The 12,900-nt window shown below is 64.2% G+C and overlaps 1 protein-coding gene across 2 annotated transcripts; it reads left to right on the top strand.

Annotated features, from left to right (window-relative positions):
- The first annotated feature begins 280 nt into the window (after positions 1–280).
- Positions 281–12,101, top strand: NFKB2 (nuclear factor kappa B subunit 2). 2 transcript variants are annotated; one of them, XM_068400003.1, is made up of 24 exons: positions 281–319; positions 3,421–3,612; positions 4,705–4,749; positions 5,233–5,311; positions 5,800–5,840; positions 5,943–6,041; positions 6,283–6,434; positions 7,243–7,349; positions 7,523–7,681; positions 7,789–7,893; positions 8,039–8,124; positions 8,249–8,387; positions 8,468–8,587; positions 8,676–8,858; positions 8,994–9,135; positions 9,284–9,398; positions 9,592–9,799; positions 9,890–10,059; positions 10,223–10,325; positions 10,457–10,686; positions 10,876–10,945; positions 11,049–11,221; positions 11,298–11,409; positions 11,507–12,101. In XM_068400003.1, the coding sequence occupies exons 2-24, from the start codon at positions 3,568–3,570 to the stop codon at positions 11,626–11,628; spliced, it is 2,805 nt and encodes a 934-aa protein (XP_068256104.1). In that variant the 5' UTR covers positions 281–319; positions 3,421–3,567; the 3' UTR covers positions 11,629–12,101. The 2 variants fall into 2 exon arrangements, with proteins under 2 accessions (XP_068256104.1, XP_068256103.1); XM_068400002.1 differs by lacking the exons at positions 281–319; positions 3,421–3,612 and adding an exon at positions 3,813–3,862.
- Positions 12,102–12,900: the final 799 nt, after the last annotated feature.

The following is a 12,900-nucleotide window of genomic DNA, read 5'->3' on the forward strand; positions in this document are numbered from 1 at the left end:
AACCGTCTCTGGGGCCAGGGTCCAAAGGGATGGGGGACGGAGGGTCCTGCGGGTCTCGGGGACAGCTGTGAGCCCGGGGCTCCGTTCCCTGTCCCGAGTGTCGGGCTGGTGGAAGACAAGCGGTTTCCCCCGGCGTGCAGCAGCCCGGAGATGCACCCCCCTGTCCCCGTCCCGTCCCGTCGAGGGTCCCCGGCCCCTGCTGCCGCTGTCCCCGCCGGGGCGGAGCCGGGCCCGGGAAGCCCCGGGAGGTGGAGCCGGGCCGGGACTTTCCCGGGGCCGCGGCCGGGGCGAGGCGGCCGCGCTGCGGCTGGGGCTGGAGGTAAGCGGCCGGGGCGGTGCGGGCAGGGCCGGGGCAGGCTGCGGGGCAGGGGGGCAGCCCGGCGTGGGGGCCGCTGCCCGGGGGTGCCGGTCCGCCGGGAGCGGGGTGAGGGCGGCTGAGCCGTAAGCTCGCCGGGCGGCGGGGAGGGCTGCCGGCGTCGCGGGGAGAGCATCAGCCGAAAGCCCCCGTGTGCCCAGCGCCGGCCGGGGGGGTGCGCCCGGGGGGATGCTCCGGGGGGCTGCCGAGCCCGGCTGGCCGTCGTGCACAGCAGCCTCCCGCGCTCTGCCTGCTCTGGGCTCCTCGGCTCCTGCCGTGTGCACGCTGGGGTGGCTGGAGCAGATGTACCCGGATTCCCAGTGGAAAGGGAGCAGAACTGGTCGAGAGGTTTAAAGCTTCAGTGCCAGAGCTGCCCGTCCCTGCGGGGGGGTCTGCAGTGGCCAGCCCTCGGCAGCGCCTGGCCTCCTGCTCGCCACAGCCGCCATTCTGGTCCCTGACTGCCTCTCGGCCGTCTCTGGGGCTAGCTGGGAGAGAAGATGTTGGGAAGATACAGGCTGGAGAGAGATCTGCTCTCTTGGTGTGGGGAAGAGAAAGCAAAGGGTGCTGACATCCATTTCCCTGCCAGTGGGGAAGTTGCTTATTTTCCTGTTTCCGCGTTGCCGGTGAATACTGCCCCGTCCCACAGCTCTCCCTCTGCTCGCTGATCGCTGCCTGTGCGGTGAGCAGGGCTGGCTTGCTGCCTGCCCCGAGGGGAAGAGATCCGCGCCCACAGGCTCACCTAGCTCTACCCCAAAAGGAGCCGTGAACGCCAACGTGGTAGCGATACTATGGGCAAAGTGGAAACCAGGGAGAGTGAGAGACGGCAAACGCCTGGCTGGCGCTGAGAGGGGTTTTCTGAGGGTGCACAGATATACAGCTGGAGCGGCTGGTTCATAACACAACAGCAAAGCAGCTGATTTACAGCCCCTGGAGGAGAAAACCAGATCAGTGGGTGGCTAGGGTTTGCCAAAACCAACTTGATAGCCACGATGGGAGTAAAGGCATTTTATACAGAGAGATATGAATGGCTTCGGCGCTCGAGGGCAGGCTGTCGGGGAGGGGAAGGCTTGGACAGCTTTCAGGGAGAGGGGATTTCTGTCTGCTGTACTTGCAGGTCAAGGACTCAGTTTCCAGAAGGGTCTCAGAACAAAGTCCCTGTGAACACTGTGCAAGAGGGACTTGGCAGCCTCTTGCCAGACTCTTGCCAGTAGCTGTTGGGACTCCTGGGATGGAGCAGAGCACAGGATCTGTGAAGAAAGCAAGGTCAGGTATTCAGGGCCATCATTTGCAGGCGTTATTAGGACCTGGGGGAAAGAAAACACATACAGAACAGTATGTTAGAGGAGCAGCCAGCTGGGTGGCTGGAACATGTCAGCTGTACACCAGGGTGGTTCGGAGCAGAGCTGCGCTCGTGCTGCCTCCTTCATTTCTGGAGCTCCCTTTCCCATGGCTGCTGAACACTCTTGCCGCAGACGGATGGATGGACATTTCCCTCCTGCCCGCAGGGCATCGGCTCTGCAAGTCAGCTGGCTGTCACGGGAGGAAAGAAAATAGCACCTGCATTACTAGGTCACGTTCAAGGAGCTGCAGGCATGGAAGAATGGCTTTAACTCACGCCACTTGCCGGCAGCTGGCCCTTACAGTCTGTCTGGCACGGGGAGGCTGCACCATCTGGCAAGGGTGCTGTGGCAGTGCTGCACTCTGGGGGAGGGAGCTGGTGCTGCTCCGGGCAGTGCATCAGAGTTGGGTTGCTGCTCTTTCCCCCCATTCCCAGCAATGCCCAGAGAATCCTTCCTGAGACCTAGGAAGGTCTGGAGATAGGGAGGGATTAGCCCAGCAGAGAGGGGCTGCAGTGTGTGTGCAAATCCAGGGTCCGGGCCAGATGCGCCGGGTACCATGGAGCAGGGGGTGCTACTGATGGCAGGAGTGTGGGGGAGAAAAGCCGAGTGTGCTACACTCCTAGGGGAACCCTGGGGGCCTGAAGGGCACGGCTGCTCGGCACAGGAGGCAGGACTTACCTTGAGGGCAGGTCTGAGGTTGCCTGAGGTTGCTCTTCCAGGAACAAGGAAGCAGGCAATGATGCTCCAGCTCTGCTCAGCAAGCAAGGTGGGCTTCCTCTAATGTGCATTGCACAAGTGTGCAGGCACACAGCCAGCAACCTCCCGAGTGAGCCAGAGCTGCGCGGGCTGGGGAGGCGCAGGCATGACCCCATGACGTTCCTTAGTCATTCTGTTTGCTGCAACAAGTGGAAGTGTCCAGGGCAGCCATGAGAGAGCTGTGAAAACCCCTCTAGAGGGGATGGGGCTGATGGCACTGGAGAAAGGGAGCTGTTCTGTTCAAGGGGCACAGTCTGTTCTTCTCCAGCATCTTCAGGCCTGGGCTCCCGCGGCCAGGCTCAGCGGGTAGCGTTAGAGGTGGCTGTTGCCAGCTCACCAAGCAAGGATATTTGTCCCTTCCTTCACCTCTCTGGGAAATCTGTGCCAGCAGATGAGGTGGCTGGCTCATGGTGGCAGGCTGAGGCTGCGCAGGCAGGATGTCCGTCAGGATCCTGACAGCAGGCAGTGCGTGCTGCTTCCCACAGGCCAGCGGGTATTGTGCCCATGCTCCCAGGCTTTCAGAAGCCCCTGCAAAGTGGCAGGAGAACTCCACCGCACTTGGCAGTGCTTGATCTCCACCTTCACCCTCCTCGCATCCCCCGCTGCACCTGCAGACCCCTTGGACCTCGCATCCCAGGCTGTGCTGGCAGGCTGGGCAGCGGCTGCCAGAGCTCAGCTGGGCTCAGGCGGCAGGCCAGCTGGGGAAAAACTCAGGTCTGGGGCCACAGGGCAGCCCCTTTGGAGGACTTCAGTGGCTGGAAAATCTCCTTGAGAAAGCTCTTTTCAGCTTCTGAAGAATATGAGTCACGCACGGGTTGAACAATCCCCTTCCTTCCCCTCTTCTCCCACACACCCAAAATCCCCTGAGCGGGACCTGCAGCAACCACTGATTCAGAAATTCATGGTATGAGGGCACCACGGAGTCAGATATGGGTTTTTTTTTTTCTTTTTTCGCTTTCCATTGCCTAGCAAGAAGAAATGTGGAGCAAGAGAGCGTGCCTGGAGGATCTGCTCTGATCCTGACCCTTTACTAGAAGTCTCTGGTGGTTTCCCGTGGTCAGGCAGACTGTGATCTCAGTGGGACCCCTGTCTGCGGTAGCCAGCCGTCCCGTGGCGATGCTGGGGCTGGACGGGTTGCTGAGACCAGCCTCTTCCTCTCCGGTGAGTAGGAGAGTGCAACCGCTGTGGCTGCCAGGGAAAGGGCCCTGCTGCTGGCAGTGCCTTGCTGGGGTTGGTGGGGAGCATGCAGCACCGGGTGCTGGGGCGGCGGGAGATGCTCCCACGCGGGGCTCTGGGCCTGCTGCTCCTGCTTTGAAACCAGATGCTTCCTAGAGGGAAAGAAGGAATGGGAACACAGACAGCAAACGCCTCTCTCAGGCCACCTCTGCGGGAAGGATGCAGGGGCTGCCATGTAAGTGGAAACTGGGGCAGCAGGGGAGAGGGAAAACACCCCTTTGGGTGCCTGGCAAGGGGGTGCCATGTGCCTGCTTCGGTCTGCAGAGTCCTGGAGAGCTTCCCCTGGCCAGGGGGGAGACACTGGGCTTTGGGGCAGCACTTCGGGGCAGCTGCTCCTCTTTGGGTCCAGGGGGGCTTGGAGGAGATGTCCCTGTGCAGGAGGTGCATCATCAAGGTGAGATGATGTGGAGTGTGGACCTGGGAGGCCCCAGGGGCTGCGGCTGGGTGTCACGGCACGGTCCGGGTGGTTTCGGCCACGCAGCGCTGCGGGTCTCGTCGGGAAAGGGCGTGACGGCTGGTCAGCGGGGACCGGAGCGGGGCAGGCGGCGGGGGACGGCGGGGGCAAAGCCCTCCGTGCTCCCGGGGGGAAACTCGGCAACTTCGGGCGCGCCCGGGGCGCCAGGCAGCGCCCGAGCGAGAGCAGCCGGGGAAGGCGGGCGGGCGGCCGCCGGGATTTCCAGCCCGCCCGGAGCCCGAAGCCCAAAACTCGCGGGCGCCGGGGAGACGGCCCGTCCCACCGCCCCCGGGCCGCGCCGGCGGGCCGAGGGCAGCCGTGCCCCGGGCCGTGCCGAGCCCAGCCGTGACCCGGGCCGTGCCGTGCGCCGAGCGGTGCCGCGCCCCGCGCCGAGCCGAGCCCCGGCGGTGCCGCGCCGAGCTCCGCACCGGGCCGCGGCGGGGCGGGGCGGTGACGCGCGGTCCCGTCATTTCCCGGCTCGGCGGGGTTTCTAGGGACTTTCCGGAGCGGCGGTGCCTTCCTGCCGCCGCCGGTCCCCGCTCACCCCCGCGCTCTCCCCGCAGGCCGCCGGCCGGCCCCGCGCAGACATGGACGAGCAGTTCCAGCCCGTGAGTGCGGCACGGATCGGCTCGGCCCCGGGGCAGGGGGGTGAAGCTCTGCCTGGTCCCGGCCCCGGGGCTGGGCGGGGGGCAGTGCCTGACCCACGGGTCGGGTGGGAGGTGGAGGTCTGCGGGTGCCCCCGGGCTGCGAGACGGGGGTCTGTGCCCAACCCCAGGGTGGGCGGTGGGGTTCTATGTCTGCCCCCGGCATGGGAGATGGGGGGCTCTGTGTCTGCCCCCAGGGTGGGCAAGGGGGGTCTTCTGGTGCCCCCAGGGGTGGGCAGTGAGGGGTCGACACCTGCCCACCGCTCTTCCCCGGGAGGGATGGGGGTTCTGTACCTCTCCTCTCAGCCCCAAGGTGGGCAATGGGGGTCTGTGCCAGACTGCCCCCCACCCCAGGGTGGGAGATGGGGACTGTGCCTGCCACCCTGGGCAGCTGGGGGTTCCAGCCCCAACACACTCATCACACTCATCTTCCCTTCCGTCACCCAGTGCCTGGATGGGATTGACTATGACGACTTCAGTTTTGGCCCCCACATGATGGAGCAGAAGGAGCCCCTGATGGAGACAGGTAAGGGCCCCTCTGGCCATGCCCTCCCGGGGGTCCCCAGCTGCAGTGGGGTTTCCCCGCAGGCTGACTCACTCCTCGTAGTTCCCAGCAGCACCACGGGCTGTGTCCCCGCTGGCCCCACTGTGAGCTGGCTGGGAATCCCTGCCCCGTGCCACTGGGACAGGGACTGTTCGGTCTGGCCCCGCTGCTCAGTCTACCAGGGACCTGAGGCTGGGCTGTGACAGGTCCCAAGGGGCTCCCTGCTCCCCAAGTGCCAGAGCATCCTCTGGCCCTTCCCTCCTCTCCCTGCTGCTCTGACTGCTGCTCCCGGCTGGGCTCTGATAGCACAGGGGCCGGGGGCCCTGAGCACCCCCGTGGGACAGACAGGGGTCCCCTCACCTTCAGCACCACCCCTGTACCTCCTGCATCCTTACTGGGAGCACACACTTTGGTTATCCTGTGTTTCTCACCGGTGCTTTGGTTATTCTGTGTTTCTCTCTGTCCTCCAGTGGAAGGTCCCTACCTTGTCATCATTGAGCAGCCAAAGCAGGTAAGGACGTCACCCAGGTAAGGGCAGGTGTAGCTGTCACCCCTGGCTCTCATGGTGTCAGGTTTGGGCCACCTTTGGCTGACCCTCTCTTTGCCTCCGCAGCGGGGGTTCCGGTTTCGGTACGGCTGCGAGGGCCCTTCGCATGGGGGGCTGCCGGGAGCGTCTAGCGAGAAGGGGCGCAAGACCTATCCCACCGTCAAGGTGAGAGCTGCCCTGGGGAGGGGACAGGGCAGTGTCTTTGGCCGGTGTGTGCAGGCACCAGGAGGGTGCCTTGAAGGAAGGACATGACCTGTATATTAAGCTCTGCATGTCTCCTGGCGCTGGAGGGATGGGAGGGCTGCAGCAGGAGGGGTGGTGGCTGTGGGGAGGGATAGCAGGGGTTTCCAGAGAGTCCTGCAGGCTCCCAGGGTACAATACCTGACTCCCATCTTTCTCCCTGCAGATCTGCAACTACACCGGGATGGCCCGGATCGAGGTGGACCTGGTGACGCACAGCGACCCTCCCCGCGTGCATGCCCACAGCCTGGTGGGCAAGCAGTGCAACGAGGCTGGCAACTGCGTCACGGTCGTGGGACCCAAGGACATGACGGCTCAGTATGTGCAGGGGAGACCTGGGGTGGCCTCTTGCCTACACGGGGCGGCTGGGGGGCTGGCTGCAGCTTACGGGCTGGGGAGAAGAGGAGGGTTAGTGCGTCCAGGAGCTGGGTTTGCTGGATGGGGACAGGAGTGGGCTTAGACAAGGTCACCGGTACAGCTCTGTCCCCTGAGTGTTTTGCCCAGCTCTGGGTCCAGCACATGCAGCTTGATTTGGGCTTCTGTCCTTGGGATTGCATCTCCCCAGCTTTGTAGATGACTTCTGTAGCCAGCCTCAGTTGCAGGGTTATTCGGCAAGCGCTGGCGGGCGGCTCCCTGCCCCCACAGCTGCTGAGGCAGGAGCAGGCAGGCTCCTGGCTGCTTGGGTGCCCTGTGCCCTGACACTGCTGGCCCAGCAGCCCCGTTTGGAGGAGAGGGTATTTTCCCTGGGTCTTCTGCTGGAGTGGGACAGAAGGGGCCAGAGCTGCGTGCACTTTACTGCTGCAGTTGCTCTTACAAATCCAGCCCTGGCTGCTGTCTCAGCCTGGTTCCATTTGCATCCCTCTGGCCTCCATCCCTCCTGGTCCTCCCCTTTGGACTTGTCACCTGTGGTAGCTTGGAGTTTCCCAGCCACCTCTTATCTGGGCTCCTTTCCTCTCCTCTGCGGTTGCTCCTGTTATGGTCCATACATGTTGACCCCCCGCTGCCCGAGCAGCACTACTCTGTGCTTTGCTCAGCTCCTCCCCAGCCATGAGAACCCATGTGCCCCACAGGATGACTGCTACCAGCCCTGGCACTCCCAGATCCCAGCAGGATCTCTCTTCTCCAGGTTCAGCAACCTGGGTGTGCTCCATGTCACCAAGAAGAATATGATGGAGATCATGAAGGAAAAGCTGAAGCAGCAGAAGATGCGCAACAGGAGCCATCTGCTGACAGGTGAGGGCAGCCTGGGGGCTCAGTGGGACTCAGCACCCTGGGGGGAGCAGGGACTCGCTGTGGGGTGACAGCTGAGGGGGCTGGGGTTAGCTTGGGGCTGGGAGGTACAGGCAGGGGCACCTGAAGCACATACCCTCACCTAGCCTGACGGTATCTTCCCCCTACCCTGGCAGAAGCAGAGCTGCGTGAGATAGAGCTGGAGGCGAAGGAGCTGAAGAAGGTGATGGACCTGAGCATTGTGCGGTTGCGCTTCACTGCCTACCTCCGTGACAGCAGTGGGAACTTCACACTAGCCCTCCAGCCCATCATCTCGGACCCCATCCACGACAGCAGTGAGTGTGGGGCCAGGCCGGGGAGGGGAGGGGATGGGGAAGGACGGGGTAAGGAGGTGAGGGATGCTCTGTGCCGTGGCAGCTCCCAACGCCTTCTTTCTCTGCAGAGTCCCCGGGAGCTTCCAACCTGAAGATCTCGCGGATGGATAAGACAGCAGGCTCCGTGCGGGGAGGGGACGAGGTCTACTTGCTGTGTGATAAAGTTCAGAAAGGTAAAAGCCATTCCTTCCAGCTGAAACCTTCCAGATGGGCTGCGGCAGGAGAGATGTCGGGCTCTTGGGCAGCCATGGGTCTGTGTCCCTGGAGCCTGGCCGGGGCGGGGAGACAGTCGGTGCCAGGTGCCCCTTCCCTCCCCAGATGACATCGAGGTGCGTTTCTATGAGGATGACGAGAACGGCTGGCAGGCCTTCGGGGACTTCTCCCCCACTGATGTGCATAAGCAGGTACGGGGGAGGAGGGGGGTGTCCTGCTGTGTCCCGAGGCAGGCGGGTGCCCAGCGGGGTGGGGGAGCCCTGTCCCCGGCTCCGGGGAGGAGCGGGACCCTACATCCATCTGTCCTGCCCACAGTACGCCATCGTCTTCCGCACGCCGCCCTACCACAAGCCCAAGATCGACCGTCCTGTCACCGTCTTCCTGCAGCTGAAGCGGAAGCGGGGGGGTGACGTGAGCGACTCCAAGCAGTTCACCTACTACCCTGTCGTGGAAGGTGAGCACCCCACTGGGCAGGCCGGCGTGCCCCCCGCCGCTGGGGCCACCCCTCATCCCACTGCCCGTCTCTCCCTGCAGATAAGGAAGAAGTGGAGAGGAAGCGCAAGAAAGTCCTGCCTCAGTTTCCCCAGCACTTTGGCGGGGGCTCACACATGGGCGGTGCCGGCGGGGGTGCCGGGGGCTTCAACTCTGGAGGAGGTGAGTGCAGACGGCTCTTCCCCTTCCCCACCCAGCCCTGGGGGCTGCCCCCTCCCTTCCAGCCTCACCCGTCCCGCTCGCTCCGCAGGCGGGAACCTCAGCTTCCCCTACTCCCCTGGGCTGGCCTACAACAGCATCTACTCGCCCGGCCCCCACCCCGTGGGGGGCTACCAGGGGGGCGTACAGATGAAGGGCCCCGAGGCGGAGGGGGCCGGGGGCGACAGGCAGGCGCCTGCGGAGAGCATGTACTGCAAGGAGCTGCAGAAGCACGGTAGGCTGGGCTGGAGCGAGGGGGGCACTGGTCGGGGACCTTTGGGGGCTGGGTGCTGCTCTCCACGCCCAGGGGGGTGCAGGAGGGTGGATGAGGCTGCTGCTCCCGGAGGTGACGTCCTGCTTCGCCCCCCAGCCCAGCTCTGCCAGCTGTGGATGCTGGCACTGGCCCGTCGCAATGCCCATGCCCTGCTCGACTACTCGGTCACCGCTGACCCCCGCATGCTGCTGGCAGTCCAGAGGCACCTGGCCGCGTCACAGGACGAGAACGGAGACACGTGCGTGCACAAGGGGTTTGAGGGGGGAGAGTGAAGAAGCCTTTTTGGCTGCCAGAGCCATTATGGGAGCTCTGAGGGGTGAGAGGTGACAGGGAGGACTCGGAGGGGTGTGGAGCTGAGCCAGGGGCCATAGCTGCTCTCTCTGCAGGCCTTTGCACCTCGCTATTATCCATGAGCAGACGGCTGTGATCAAGCAGCTGATCGAGGTCATCGTTAGTATCCCCAGCCAGCAGATCATCAACATCTCCAACAACCTGCAGCAGGTACGTGTTTGCCGGGACAGCCGGTTCTCTGCCTGGGGCTCACTCTGGTTTCCCAACCCCAGGGGCTCCCCTTGCTGCTCCCGCCGGAGGGAGGCTGCAGGGCTGAGCACGGTGCGGCCATGCTGGCAAGGACAGTGGTGCAGGACTGGGCTCCTCCTGCGAGCACTGCTGAGGGGGTGCTGCTGTCCCGCAGACACCGCTGCACCTGGCAGTCATCACCAAGCAGCCCCAAGTGGTCCAGCTCCTGCTGCAAGCCCATGCCGACCCCACCTTGCTGGACCGCTATGGCAATTCCCTGCTGCATCTGGCGCTCCAGGCTGGTGATGAAGAGATGCTGAGGACGCTGCTGGCCCACCTGGGTTCGGCTGCCCCTTACCTGCTCCGCCTGCCCAATTTCCATGGTGAGTGGGGCTGGGAGACAATGGGCAGGAACCCAGCAGTGCTGTCATGGGCTCGGCTGGAGGGCTGCTGAGCCTCTCCCCCTGTTGCAGGCCTCCTGCCTGTGCACTTGGCCGTGAAGGCAAAGAGTTTGGCGTGTCTGGACCTGCTGGTCAGGAAAGGAGCGGACGTGAACGCGGTGGAGAGGCAGGGCGGGAGGGCCCCGCTGCACCTGGCCGTGGAGATGGAGAACCTGAACATGGCCACCCACCTGGTGAAGAAGGTATGGGGTGGGGATGGTGGGTTGGTGGCTGTGGGGTGGGGTGCAGCCTCCCCCAGTGCCCTGGGGGAGGTGGGAGTCCCCTGTGGTCTTGGGGTGACCGGGGCCAGGGAGGGGATCAGTGCCCAGGCAGCCCATCCTCACGGCCTCACACCTTTCTCCATAGCTGGGAGCAGATGTCAACAGCCGGACCTTCGCTGGGAACACCTCGCTGCACCTGGCTGCCGGCCTGGGCTCCCCTACCCTCACCAAACTGCTGCTCAAAGCCGGTAAGGTGCTGCCCTCCCTCCCCTCCCCGCAGCCCCAGTTGCCCATGCTGGGGAGTGTCCGGGTGCAGAGCAGACCCCAGCACCCCAGGCCGACCTGCCCTTTGGGGGCTCAGTCCACCCTTCCCTGACAGGGGCGGATGTGCTGTGCGAGAACGACGAGCCTGTGAGCCCATCCTCGTCGGAGGCCAGCAGCGACACGGACGCTGACCCCGAGGAGCAGGAGCTGGCCATGGAGCTGGGCGAGCCGGCCCCGGCTGTGGAGCGCAGCACCAACCTCGAGCCCCCCACGCAGGGGCACGGGCAGGCAGGGCACAGGCAGCGCCGCTGCCACACGCCCCTGGACCTGACTCAGAGCCAGAAGGTGTGTGGGGGATCAAACCCCCAGGAGCGTTTCTGCAGGGGCCAGGGCAGGGATGGGGCAGAGCTTCAGGAGATGCCCCTGTGAGGATGCCTGTGCCCCTCCGTGTCCTGGGGACATCTGTGGCGTGGGGAAACGGGGCAGGTTGGCCAGTGCTTTGGGGGATGCTGATGTCTGTGTATCTGTCCGCAGGTGCGGGAGATCCTGCTGCAGGCCTCCCAGCAGGGCCCCGAGGCAGAGCTGCCTGCTGCCCCCCGGCCAGGTGAGCAGCCCCTCTCCCCACAAAAGCGCCGTGCCTGGGCAGGGCAGGACCCTGCCGGCAGCGGGTTCGGGCAGGACGTGATGGAGGCACCTCTCCGGTGCAGGGAAGGTCCTGTCGCTGGACAGTGAGGCACTGCAGGGGCTGGAGCAGCTGCTGAACCAGGACTGCAGTGGGTTGGACTGGATCGAGCTGGCCAAGCGCCTGGGGCTCTGCAGCCTGGTGGAGACCTACAAGGACACCCCCTCGCCCAGTGTCAGCCTCCTGCGCAGTTACGAGGTCAGTGCCCAACTGGCGTGCCCCTATCCCCCTGCCCGTCCGGCCACTGGCCCCACTCAGTGCCCTCTCTCTACAGCTGGCGGGGGGCAGCCTGGGGGGTCTGTTGGAGGCACTGGACTCCATGGGGCTCCACAAGGCCGTGAGGATGCTCCACAAAACCGAGGAGCTGGAGAAGCTGCAAAGCACAGGTACAGGGAGTGAGGAACTGGGGTGTGTGGGGAGGAAATGTCCCTGCTGCCCTCCCTGACTCCCCATCGCTAACAGCACCCGGGACTTCCTTTTCAGAGCTGAAGGAAGACAGTGCCTACGGCAGCGAGTCGGTGGAGGAGGAGCAGGCACCCGCGCTGGCCCTGAAGCCAGGGCCGGGGAGTGAGCTGCCCCACAGTCACCAGCCGCAGGTGCACTGAGGGGCCGGCAGCCCCCGTGCCTGCCCGGGGGGGGGGCCGCATCGCCCCCCCACCCTGCCTTGCCCACGCAAGTGCCTTCGAGACTTGGGGCCCAGCTGCCTGGACTTGGGGGTCGGGACGCAGATGGCTCCTGCCACTCTCTGCTCTTATTTAATGGTCCCTCTTCTGAATAAAGGGACAGTTTCCATTAGCCTTTGCCCTCCCTCTCGCCAGCCCTGGCCCTGAGCCCTGCCTGGAGCTGGGAGTCTGGCAGCAAGGAGGCAGCTGCCGGCCCTTCCTCAGCATCCCTCCATGCCAGGGCTGTCCCCAGCCACGGGGGAGAAACCACAGCACACACAAGAAGCGAAGAGCAACGTTTACTTCAGTAACCGAGAGACGAAGCTGTACAAAGGTTTTTCTCCCCTGAGCTGTCTGGGGCAAGGGTGGATTTTTTTTTTCCTTTATTTTTCTTTTTTTTTTTTTTTTTCAATAGACTCAAAAGAGCAGAATAAAAAGTTTGACACATTCGCAAAAGTCAGTGCTGAAACCCGCCAGGTCCCGGGCGGCCGAGAACAGCGTCTGTGACAGCCCCCACCTGCAGCCCTTCTGCTGTCCCCAGAGCCCTCCCTGCACCCTGGGCACTCCTGTGGCCATGCTCCACCATCACCACCTTGCTCCGAACAAGCATCCTCCAGCCCACTCTGGGGTGCTAGGGGCTGCCCCAGCCCGTCTCTCACTGGGGCAAGGAGGGAGCCCATGGCCAAGGACAGGGCTGCACCACCGCTGCTGCAGCATGAGGACCTCGCAGCACTGAGGACTGGGCTTTGCTGGCAGCTTTCAAGGCCCCAGCCATGCGTTGGAGAAGCAGCGCAGGAAGGAAAACTGGCTCCAGTCCCACAGAGCAGTGGAGAGCCCCAAGTCAACTGTGGCTTCAGGGTCACCTCCCCACTGGGAGTACTTACGTGCTGCTGCTGAACGTGCCCCAGGTACAATGCTTATGCCCAGACGGTGCAAAGAGGGCCAGTCCAGGCTGCCGGAGGCGGGGGGCTCACAAAGCATCAGCCCCCCTGTGCAGCCACACATGCAGCAATGGGTGCTGCCATCCTAAGGCTGCCTCCTTGGTGCCGGTGGCCACAGGGCTGTGTCTCTCCAAAGGGTTGCTGGCGTCAGAGCAGGCAGCAGCACACACAGGAGGCCATGCTTAGCCTGATGCAGGGGGGCAGGTGGGTCTCCCCCTGAGTCCATGTAAAAACCTCCTCCCCTGAGACTGCAGTGCCTACAGGACATGGCTGG

This window comes from Nyctibius grandis, chromosome 4 (assembly GCF_013368605.1).
Source record: "Nyctibius grandis isolate bNycGra1 chromosome 4, bNycGra1.pri, whole genome shotgun sequence".
In the NCBI taxonomy this organism is placed as follows: Eukaryota; Metazoa; Chordata; class Aves; order Nyctibiiformes; family Nyctibiidae; genus Nyctibius; species Nyctibius grandis.

What these genes read in the sequence shown, in the direction of transcription:
- NFKB2 (XM_068400003.1), top strand. Translation starts at nt 3,568, where the DNA reads ATGCTGGGGCTGGACGGGTTGCTGAGACCAGCCTCTTCCTCTCCG. An exon ending in TGGACGAGCAGTTCCAGCCC is followed by an intron (nt 4,750 to 5,232) that starts GTGAGTGCGGCA and finishes TCCGTCACCCAG; the next exon opens with TGCCTGGATGGGATTGACTA. An exon ending in GGAGCCCCTGATGGAGACAG is followed by an intron (nt 5,312 to 5,799) that starts GTAAGGGCCCCT and finishes TCTGTCCTCCAG; the next exon opens with TGGAAGGTCCCTACCTTGTC.